Source organism: Crassostrea angulata, chromosome 6 (assembly GCF_025612915.1).
Source record: "Crassostrea angulata isolate pt1a10 chromosome 6, ASM2561291v2, whole genome shotgun sequence".
Lineage (NCBI taxonomy): Eukaryota > Metazoa > Mollusca > Bivalvia > Ostreida > Ostreidae > Magallana > Magallana angulata.
Genome location: NC_069116.1, coordinates 34,860,706 through 34,872,759, shown reverse-complemented (window position 1 = coordinate 34,872,759; position 12,054 = coordinate 34,860,706). Strand labels below are relative to the sequence as shown.

Below are 12,054 nucleotides of genomic sequence, written 5' to 3'. Positions count from 1 at the left end.
ACCTGTCTTCAGCTGGTCTATAACAAGAGGCTTGCAACCCCGTAGTTAGTTTAAACAGTATTTATCGATATTTTACAATAGCGGGTACATGTATTTTTAAAACAATATTGGTCAACATTTTCCAGTTTCTATCATAAAGGCCTTCGGGCTTTATCGGATTTGATCACGCCCCGACCAAAATTATCACCTCATAATACTCAAAGAATGATTCCTTGTTCCTTATTAAAGTACAATAAGATTGGGAAACAAGCCAAAAGGCATATACAAACCCCTCTCTTTGATAAGAAAAAAAAGCCCATAGTAAACCACGAAGTTTCTAACACGTGTCCACCGCTCAAAGTGGTCTTCAATTTAGATTCTCATTTTACAACATTTTCTATCAAACTGCTCCCTTCGAACGCGTTTTTCCACTGACCGACCACGTTTCGCCGTCGACCTCTTGTTGTACGTTCTAAAATTAGATTGTCACATCACGTGCTAATGAATATTTCAAAATTGGACGTTTATTGACCGGCCCGGTCAAAAAATAAATAAATTCGAATTTATATTAAAACTTTTAAATGCGTTTGATTCAAACTGTATACTTAGCATAAAGTTTATAACTTTTGTAGCTTAATGGAAAAATGAAAACATTTCTTTCTTTTAATTTTTTTTTATTTAAAACCTTTAAGTCTTCATGCAGTGGTTAAGTAAACAAAGATTCTCGCTTGTTGTTGATGTCAGTTTAGGTAGACTACAAAAGAATAATTGAGTAAATAGATATTTTTGTCATGATTTCAACTCAACATATACAATTAATGAATGAGACATATAACAACATGGTATACACCTTTATTTTAAACTTGCTTTAATTTTAAAACAGAGAAAAATTAAAGTAGAATAATTCAAAGAATATCAATTTGTTTAATGAAAATTGGAATCGCGGAAAAATAAGGTCGTCTTCAAAGTAAGAAGACGATTGCCTTACATGTGTTGTATAGACCATGAAGGTCCCTTCCGTCCTTATCTAGGGGAGTGCTAACCTTCTCTCCTTTCTTACAACACAAACATCCAAGGAAGTCCAACATGAATTATATCCCCAACTCTTTGCATATTTAAAAAAATGTGTTTTTATTTAATTTTGAAACGTTATTATTTTAACTACATGGTATAGACCTTTATTTTAAACTTGCTTTAATTTTAAAACATAGAAAAATTATAGTAGAATAATTCAAAATATATTAATTTGGATCGATTTTGTAAATTTTACTAAAGAAATCCTTTTTAATGATAATAAAGGGAAAGAACTCTATTTGTTGACGGAAGTTCGAAAATGAAAGTACTGAACATGTGACTACGTGTAATTGGTACCAAATCATTAATGGATAAACTATCACAAGCCTTACTTGATCTGGATAACAAAGTTAAGCTTCCTGATAACAACGAAGTGTCTAGGATTCGGCATGGTATTGAACGTGCTCTGAAAACCATTATCGATGCTGTGCGGGAAAATGAACTCCCGGTTAACACTAACAGTACTTGAAATCTCAACGAGATTCATTTTTGACGGACGTCTCTACCGAATCTCAGACCAGTGACGTCCGTCCAAATTTGTCAGTCTTGACGAATCTCGCTGAGATTAGGCAAACAGGTAAACTCTAGCTACTACCTGTGGGAAGTTACTACAACGGTTTAAAAATAAATATTTATAAGATGAATTCGACTACCTTTACGAACTTCATGTATTTGAAGAGGAAAATTAGTCCTGACTTTTACCCCACTCCATTTATAACCAGTAACATTGGTTACAATGCTAAATGTTAAACTTTCTATGGGGTTTTCAGACAGCTGTAACCAGGTAACTGGTGACAATATTTATTTTTTATGATTGAATACAATTTAATATATTTGTGACTTAATTGTTACAATGGTTACTGGTAACATTGGTGACAAAATGCCCATTAATAGCCTTTCCCACCTTCCAAATATAGAACACATGAATTGACAATAAAAGAATTTATAATGTAATATATGTTGATATATACATAGCTTTAAAAGATTTTTAAACATAACACATACACGTTTGAGACACAACTGTATTTTAAATTCTGACTTATTCCGCTGTAACTTAATAGCCAGTCCAAACTGTTCGTGTGGCTTATCAGAAGATGCATACCATTTGTTTTTTGTCTGTAAAAAGTATACAAGACCTCGGAATTCTCTAATGAATAAGCTATTGACATTACGTTATGTACACATTATAGATGCACATTTATTATTATGGGGGGATGATTCGTTGACAAATATACAAAACACTGAAATTTTCAAGACGATACAAATTTTGAGTGAATGTGGTTGTTTTTCAAAAAATGTTTGAATTTATAAGGTGATATTATATATGCAGTAGATTGTTTATTCATGTATATTTATGTGTATTCAATTTTTCAATATATTCAATGTATGGCAATATTTATAAAATTTCATTACTAGGAGAAGACTATCTAAGTTTTAGAACTTGTGTCTTATCCTTTTGATTTATTCAATAAAATATGTTCAATTCATAGCTTTACCTATCAATAAACAAGTATAGCAGGTAAGCATCCAATTGGATTGGAAATCAGGAAGGTGTCTTCCCACTTACCTAAAATTCTGAATTTTTTTATGGGTGTCAAGGAACAAAGGAAATTAATTACAGGTGAACTATAGTCTGTTCAATTATTGACCTTAAGTAAATGTTTAATTAAATATAAAAAAAAATAACAGGCAATTTTTTAAAATTATGTTTAAAATTTAAAAAAAAATTAATACATGTAATAGTAGTAAATTTTAATAATTAAAAAGGGTTTGTTTTATGATTGATAGTAGCTATAATTAATTTTATTGTATGTAAAATTACTCAATTTTCATTCTTTTGAGGAGAAGGAAAACAAACATGGTTGCATTAAAGTTTATTTTAAATACATATGTACAATCATAATCAATTACAAACCCTGTTTAGTAGTTATAACTTATTTTGAATACCATATACATGTACATAAATATTTTAGCATGTTATAAATTACTTTTTAGTGCAAATATTCTGGGGTGGATTGAAGCTTATCTTACCGATAGAAATTAACAAAGAGTAAATTTAGAAGATTTTTCATCTACTAGCTTACAAAACTATATACATGCTAGGAAAATTGTTATTGAATTAGAAAATCTCAAATGTTTATGAATTACATGGTCTCTTTATACCATTGTAAAGTGGTTTTGAGATTGAAATTAATAAATCTGGGATACCACAAGGGTTAGTATCAGTGCTTGACCCTTTTTTGTTTTTTGATATATACTAATAATATTGCTGATGGCATATAAATTAACATTAGATTATTTGCTGATAATACAATATCCCTGTTTGCCATTGTGGTAATGACATTATTACACCTTCTATGTCCCTTATTGAGGATCTTGAAAAAATAAAAATTATATGATCCCAATTTTGGGCTTTTGATTCTAAAAGTGTAAAAACGATTAATGTTAAATTTACAAGAAAGCAGAGAAATTATCACATCATACAGCATTCAATTTGGCAATGGTGGTGATTATATAAATAAAAATCAAATGCTCATGTACATTTAGGAATACATTTTCAGGTTGATGGAACTTGGACTTATCATATATTTTAGTAACAAATATACATGAAAAGGCTTGTAAGAGGCTGAATATACTTGAATACTAAAACATGTCATAGATAGAAATTCGTTTATAAAAATCTATTTTACATACAGGTAGAAGTTGCAGGAATTATTACTGGGTTTAGAGTTAATTCATTTAGGGGGGGGGGGGGGGAGTAAACGATAGGCTGTGTATTACATGTATATGTTCTGTATAAAAATAACAATGCGTAAACTTACTATTTGTACACTCATGTTTATAAAGTGACATATACCGGTAGGTCCGATGGGCCGGGTGTTTATTCATTAAGGTATTATATCATATACATGTATCTTTCTTTGTTTATAAAACACATGTCACTATAATAAATCATTTACTTACTTACTTATCTAGATCATGTTTTTATGATGGACTGGGCTGGGAACCTTTACATCTTAGAAGAACACAACATAAACTACATTTAATGTACATGTATAAAATAGTTAAATGAAATTTAATGGCAATTAAATCAAGCATTTAGTTTGATTGAAGTTTCATATGATCTAATTATAAGCCATATGAATTTCCTTGGTTGATGACAACAATGAGCAATGGTTACATAATATGGGCCAAAGAAGAGTATGTTCTGCACCCTGTGCATGTGAAAAACTCCTTCTACGATACTTTGGAATATGGAAAGTATTAAAAGAATTTGATAAATCCTCTTTTCCCAGGAATTTATCTCTGGATCCAGAGGAAAAAGTCACATTTTTTATGGACCAGCAACCTCATTATTCCTAAAAACTGACCATACCGGTCAGTTTTTAGGAATTTGAAAATTAGTGTGGATATAACAGTATGCATCAAAGCTTCAAAATGGGAAAACATATCGTAGATTGTCTACAACCTGGGAAAATTAACAACCAGAGCTGTTTGAAAAATAATTTGATTCACAAGGAAATTTGTCAGCATGGATATCATTTTGGTCCATTCATATCTGATAGGGGGCATATTCAATGGAGAATTTCTACTTCATATTTAGAAACTCAAATATTTTGAAAATCTATCATTCAAGAGAATCATAAGAATTGTCAAAAGCAAGAAAGACCAGTACCGGTATTTAAAATACCCAAAGATTGTCTTCTAAATCAGAAACCTTTATAATTTTTCAGAGGGAAAAGATTATGATGAAAATTTTTCGAAAGTTAGTTTCCTTATTTCTTTTAAAAAATGTAGTTGTTCAGCTCTGTGGAATTGCATCTCGTGCACAATGGAATCAATCATCATGCTTCCATGAGTTCTCTCTGTATTCTAACTGTCATCTCTTTACAGAGCAATTGCAGAACAAAACTGTTGGCATTTTTATATTTCTGAACAAAAATTAAATGTACCAGATTATGGTGACAATTATTGCCAGGATTTTACATAAGGAATAAGGAATTATTCTTTGAGTATTATGATGTGATAATTTTGGTTGGGGCGTGATCAATTCCAATAAATTATGACCTCATAATATTCAAAGAATGATTCCTTATTACTTATATTTATATAACATTAAGCCATCGTACGATTAAATATTTAAATTTAAGTAAGCAAACCCCGCTGGCGCCTCACTTTGGCGTCATTTGTATTATGGGTTATATAGTACAAAATCGATTCGTAGTGTTATCACAGGCAAAGACACTGGAAATGTAAATATATGATTTTCAAAGAAATGGATTCAAAGGGATATTTTTCAAACGATTTCTCTCTACCAGTCAATGAATTACCACAAGACTGGGATGGGACTTTTGTTGATCTCTTTGAAACTATTAAAAAGAGTGTGCACTGTCTATCACAAGATTTCAGATCATCTTGAAAGGGCATATCATTTTGTGTGGAATGAAAATATTGCAGACATAAGCCTCTAAAAATCACAGAGATTATCTTCTCATAATCTAATTCAACAAAGAGCTACCATCTGCAAAATGTATTAATCAATGCCAATTAATCAACCAAAACTAGGAATTTGAAACCGAATAGTCAATTTTATTTTGAACAAAATATTTTGCAACATAATGACTTGCATGTAAAAATGAACATAAGAAGAAAATGTACAATCCCATCAGAAAATCTTATTTTACTTTCTTTCAACATGTAAGACTACCATACATTAACTGAAAATTTTGCAAGTAGTGAACTTCTTTTTATATACAAATCGTCATCATCATTATCATCATCATCATCCATAGCACTATGATTAGACACAAACCAGCACTCTTCATGTCTTTGAAATTGGACTTAAATGATAATAGACATCCAATCACAGGACTTGAAATAGAAGAAAAAAATGGAATATGTTATTTTTTTCTCATATAAAATAAGCAAGTTAGCAATGCTGTCTCCTCTGCAAGGTTTAATAACTCATAAAATTCAGAGTTCATTTGCTTTATTTCATAGAATACATCTTTATGTTGGAAAATTTAGTAAGTAGTTTTTAGTCTTCAATTAAATGTTGGTATTTTATTTATCAACAACTTCTACATGAATAGTAAATTTTAAATATTTTTTGGATTGATTATTAAGTTTGAGGAATAGAGACAGCATCTGTAGGTCAGGAAAAATAGATTATATATTCAAGCTGATTTTAACATACCTGGCATGACATGAGTAGGTTTTGGGGCCCCAGCTCAGAGACCACAGAAAAGGTGGGTGGGGTGTCACAGGTGTTTCCATGAAGTTTCACTCCATCATCCAATAACTGTTTAACATTTCTCAGGGTCAGGCAGTCCTGCTGTAACAAAATGGTATGATTTAAAAAATCTTGAATCTCTTGGTTCGACACTGGTCATAACACTTATTTTTTAAACAGTGAGCATGAACATGAGCATATTTGAAATAAGTAAAAAATAATTGTTTCCTGATTATATTAAAGGATGTTCATTTTACTTACTTCGGTATCTACTCGCACCCCACATTTACAGAATATCACAGATTTGTTTTGAAGCAGGCTGTTTCTGAAAATATAATTTCGATAAATGTTGATTACATATTGTGTTTTTATTCTCTGTGATCAGAATTCGGATATCATATTTATAGAAATAACTCTTTATGGAGAATGAAACTGAAAATTTTGGATAGCTACAGTACGTATGCATACACTAGTCCACACCAGAATTGGTATCATTGAATCAGTGCACATACATGTAATAGTTTAGGCAATGGGCTTGTTATTATTACCCCGATCTTTCAGTGTAAGGGTAAATATGGTTTCTAACCCTTTTTCTTAAGAAATCCAATTTTGCACATTAAAAATCTTCAAGTACATTATTAAGTGTGCACATTAAAAATCTTCAGTGTGCACATTAAAAATCTTCAAATACATTATTAAGTGTTAAGTTCATTACTGTCATGTAATTGTAACAACATTTATTTAAATACCTATAATGAATAATGCACAGATGTCAGACTTCCAAATAGTTAAATGGTTAATGTATCTTTACATTACTATGTTGATACATGAACAACCAAAGAAAGCATTTTATTGCTTATAGCTAACATGAATTCATAAAAGCATTTTGTCGCCATATTATAAGTAGCTCCTCAATTGCTACTAGCTGACATACCAGTCAAGAAAGTTACAGTTGGTTACTTTCGGAAAGAGGCATTCAGGTAGCATGGACTTCTTTACCGATATGTATGAACAACAACACATTGTAGTACCGGTAATATGTTTGTAAAAAAGAAATAAAGAAAACTACAATAAAAAAAAATTAATAACAGAGGCTAAATTCTTTGAAAGAATTTCCAAAGTATCCATATTTTCTTGCACTGATACATGTGCTGCCTTACTTCGCATGCACAGCAAACACGTGCATTGTTCATATACAGTGCATAACGTGTGATTAACGTCTACATTATGTTGTGGACCACGACCGCACAACATCCAACACAGTAAATAAGTGATAGTAAATCCAAGAAAGTAACAACATAACATTGATTTTATCAGTTTCTACAAAACCACACCGTTTTCTAGAGTCCATGCTGTCACTGCACCATCTGCTACAGCTTTTGGTTTGGGTATGTGTGATGTTATAACATAAAATCGGATTAAAAAGTGCAACACAGGGAAACGTTCTACAATGATCAAGGATTTTTTAATTATGTGTGCCTGGTTTCATTCTGTTTTCTTTCGTCTTTCATTTGAAATTCCTTATCAGTGCAGTTTTCAAAATGTGTTCCTTAAAATCTTTCTGTCCAATGTACCATAACGTGTTTGGGTGAATCAGTTGACCTTATATAGGGGGTGAGTAGATATGAGCTGTAGTCAGAGATAAAAGGGAAATAATGCATATTTATGAATTCATGTCAGCTTTAATCACATCATTATGTTAACAAATACAAGTAAGGTGAGATAAATAGTTTACTTCTGACAGACTGGGCAGATCACTTCTTCCGCTGACAAACTTGCAATTGCTGAACACAACACATCTTCCTCTTCTCTTACACTAGCCTCATACTTCTCAAACTCGGCCAACATCTTCAGCTCTGACACCCATAAATATTATTCATACAGAATTATAATTAAAGTGTATTATATTTTCAACATTACCATGCATTTTAATTTTTATGAATGAGGAGCAATATGCACCTTGAATGCCTGCAGTTGTAGAAACAAAATTAATGCCCATCACTGTTTCTTTTGGAATTTAAACAAAATAACAAAGTATAAAACAATTAAGCTGATTGACTGAACATTGAAATGCAAATGTATTTATTGAAAAATTTTTGTACCTTCGTGTCTAAGCTCCTCTTGGATATCTTCAAACAAATTAAGGACACTTTCTATATCAAAATCGGCAGCAGAAAATCCCTCCATCTATAAGAGGAAAACGAATCAAATATTAAATAGAAATAAATTAAACATTTAATGTAAAAATTGTAATGATAAACTACTTTTTATAAAAAAAAATTACCGATATTGATTAAAAATTATCAAGTAGATTTCTTTTACAAAAATATCGATTATATAATGATGATTCCAGATATTGGCACAGCTGAAAAGGCAGGACTTTAAGTGCAAGAGTTCTGCTAAAACTTCTTTGAGGTAACCAAAAAAAAATATTTCATTTTAATTGATTGAGAGTTTGTAAAACATTGATTATGCATTACATATGTACATTAACTGTACAGTACTGGTATATTAAACCATAGCAAAATGATGCTTTGATCATATATCCAGAAAGAAAATGCCATTTTGTAAACTGAAACAAAACTTTATACAACTCAAAAGAGGGGATTGGGTTGGCTTTTAATCTCCACTTGTATACTCAATATACCTCTATATCTAGCTTTTCCTCCCCCGAACCTAAATTTTTCTGCATCGTCTGGAGCTCATCTCTCATCAAGTCTGTTATAAACTCATCTGTTTCATTAATTGATGCGCTGATCTTGCGAAACTTTTCTTGCAACTTCTCTCTGCTCTCTCTCAGCCTGCTCATACATCTCTGTAGTTCAAGACAAATGTATTAATCAATGCCAATGGAGTTTTCCTGTTAGCTTTAACTTGTTGTAAAAATTTTCTTCCGTCGCGATCGCTCAGATTTTTCTTTCGACCTGTTTTGGGGGATGTTTTAACAGTTCCTCGTTTACAAAAATATCTGTAAACTCGGTGCACAGTTGTTTTCGACATATTCAACATATCTGCAACTTTCTGAAAAGAAATTCTCTTCTGAACCAATGCTACAACTGATTCTTTAACACCATCCGATGCATATTTACGATTTGCAGCCATGTTGTTTGTGGATGAATTTACTTACTATTAAATCGCAGACAACAAAATCTGACGTAGCTAATATAAACATGAAGACGTCATCATTTTAAAAACACCCAAGGTGTACCATTATAATATATAAATAGTGCATGTTTGGGAGGGTAACAGTTGAAATTGACACCCCTCGAAAACCATTGTCAACCTCCACTTCGCATCAGTTGACAATTGTCAACCGACGCGAAGCAGAGGTTGACAATGGTTTTCGAGGGGTGTCAATTTCAACTGTTATCCTCCCAAACAGGCACTATTTATTTTGTTATACTGAATGTCTTAATTTTTAAGAAAATTTTACTGCTTTTAAATAGGAATAACGTGAAATCTACAGCGAACCATACGCGCATAATTTTCGCGCATGTAACATTTTTTAATGTTACCCGTTGCTAACGCTGAGGGTAATAGAAAATATTATTAACTGCGTCTTAACCAATCAGATTTCAGTATTTAACATGAAAGTATAACAATTATATAATGTTACCCGTTGCCAAGTGTGTTGCTAACGCTGAGGGTAATAGAACGGATTATCAACTGTGTCTTAACCAATCAGATTTCAGTATTTAACATGAAAGTATAATAATAAATTATGTCTACACCGAAAACGCCTGCGGTAAATAATGCAAACATTTGCATTTTCGTCTAACGCAACGTAAATCGTTCCGATACTTTTGTGCACATGTAGTCTGTAGTTTAATATCAACTGTAAAACTATGTTAGCTCATTTTTTTGAGTTTGACTTGCAATATATATATAGGCCTATGACTTTACATCCATTTAAAGGGTAATGGTCACGACTTTGGTCAAATTCTATTGATTTTATTTACAAAGCTATAAGAATCCATTTCTAATGATCAAATGAAATTTGAGAGTCAGTCTTTGAGTTATAAGCAAGATACATGACTCACAAGTCTTTGTCGTGTACCAGTGAACAAGGCTCCTACCCTGTTTTTGTTTACCTTTGTTCAATATACCAGTAAAAATCTTTTTTAAGCTGATTTGTCTACGTTTTTTTTTTCATTTTAAGCATAAATAGACAGTTCCTAACGTTATATACATACAATTTAGATCTAAAACTGGAATTTTCACCTCAACATTCAAAATGTAAACAAAAGCTTTGTTTACACAGGCATTAGCAAATAATTTTAAGCTCTGTAACTCCCTTATAACTCAATGAATGACTCTCAAATTTTGGTTGTTTATTAACAATGCGTTACTGAAGCATTGTAAACATTTAAAATCGGAAAAATAATTTTTGACCAAAATTGTGACCATGCCCCTTTAATGGCTCGTACCTTTCTGTAGGTTTCTTTCCACGGTGGAGTCTTTGCCTTGTACAGAGCTCTGTGGTCTTTCCTTGTCTTCTCACTCACAGACATCCTGGATCTGGTTATGTATGTAGATATCAAATAGATTGTTGTTAGCCTAATCGGGTTATGATAATTATGAAAATACAGCTGAAATGCTGCCAGAGAGACATAAATAATAACATGTTATCATGGTTATATATGTCTCTGACATTGCATATCATGTGTTTGTTGACTTCAGAAAATGCACGTCATTATTACGCAAAAATTAAAGATATATATTTACATTCTACTGTGTTTTTCCATTAAATTCCGTGACGTTTAAATGCCTCTAAATGCAACAAATAGTCAAAGGTCAAATTGACGAGTTTTATTATGACGTCACAAACGTTGAACGCTGTAAACTGCAACGTCACAAGCGAAAATCAAAGTTCACGCTTGTGGCTGTTACTGTGGCTCTTCCAATAATAGTAACTTACCCTTAGGATAAGATAGGAATTTTAAGGTATGAATCACATTTGCAGACAAGGCAAGAAATTAAAAAAATGTAAATATAAGCATTAAATCATGATTTTTTGAAGTATACACTCTCATAACTGCAGCGGTGTGTGCATACAAATTTTCATAACGCGCTAACGCGCGTTACTCAATTTGTATGCACACACCGCTGCAGTTATGAGAGTGTATACTTCAAAAAATCATGATTCAATGCTATAATATTCAAGATTTCATAGGCCCATATTTTAAAAAAAAACAACAACACTGTAAACATAACAAACATAAGTACCGCACTGTACAGGGAGTACTTTTTATAACGGACTTATATCTATTATTTTTAAAAATGTGAATATTCACTTTTTCATTGAGTAACAGGAAGAAATGCATTCAGAATGAATAATTCAGGTATAACCGCAGGGGATCGTCACGAAGTTTTTTTAACCTTTTTATATCTTGTATGGAGGTTGTAGATATAAAAAGGTTAAAAAACTTCGTGAAGAGCCCCTGTGATATAAACCTATGTATCTGTAAACTCTCACCCGTTTAAACCACTATCCAACTCAGCGCAACTTTTTTGATCATCTTTTTGATTTACTGCGGGAATTATCTCCCTTGACTTCAAAATTTGATGATGCGCAATGACGTTTTACTCAATATTTGGAAAGCGAAAGTAGATCAGACACTGTTACTATCTGTAAACAACAAGAAACGATGGCTTTGGCAACTTTCCTGCATTTTACTCTTATTAACGAGGAACGAACCCATACAGGAATAACTTCTTAAACATCTTTGAGCCTTAAGGCTCTTTGAAAATATTTGAAATAATACTGA

The 12,054-nt window shown here is 31.8% G+C and overlaps 1 protein-coding gene, 1 long non-coding RNA gene and 1 other non-coding gene across 7 annotated transcripts; all 3 read right to left on the bottom strand.

The window, feature by feature from the left end:
- Positions 1-640: 640 nt before the first annotated feature.
- Positions 641-3,761, bottom strand: LOC128189767 (uncharacterized). Its single transcript, XR_008244277.1, has 2 exons — positions 1,386-3,761; positions 641-733 (listed from the first exon to the last, which is right to left on the bottom strand). It is a non-coding gene; the product is annotated as an uncharacterized LOC128189767 (long non-coding RNA).
- Positions 924-1,044, bottom strand: LOC128190936 (U6atac minor spliceosomal RNA). The gene has a single exon (XR_008244412.1). It is a non-coding gene; the product is annotated as a U6atac minor spliceosomal RNA (small nuclear RNA).
- A 1,861-nt stretch (positions 3,762-5,622) lies between the features above and the next one.
- Positions 5,623-11,825, bottom strand: LOC128187048 (RPA-interacting protein A-like). Of its 5 annotated transcripts, none has more exons than XM_052857124.1 (8): positions 11,763-11,825; positions 10,714-10,804; positions 8,934-9,101; positions 8,389-8,473; positions 8,022-8,142; positions 6,548-6,611; positions 6,251-6,388; positions 5,623-5,925 (listed from the first exon to the last, which is right to left on the bottom strand). In XM_052857124.1, the coding sequence occupies exons 2-8, from the start codon at positions 10,795-10,797 to the stop codon at positions 5,896-5,898; spliced, it is 690 nt and encodes a 229-aa protein (XP_052713084.1). In that variant the 5' UTR covers positions 10,798-10,804; positions 11,763-11,825; the 3' UTR covers positions 5,623-5,895. The 5 variants fall into 5 exon arrangements, with proteins under 5 accessions (XP_052713084.1, XP_052713088.1, XP_052713085.1 ...); XM_052857128.1 differs by having other exon boundaries at positions 6,251-6,385; XM_052857125.1 differs by having other exon boundaries at positions 10,714-10,805; positions 11,781-11,806.
- Positions 11,826-12,054: the final 229 nt, after the last annotated feature.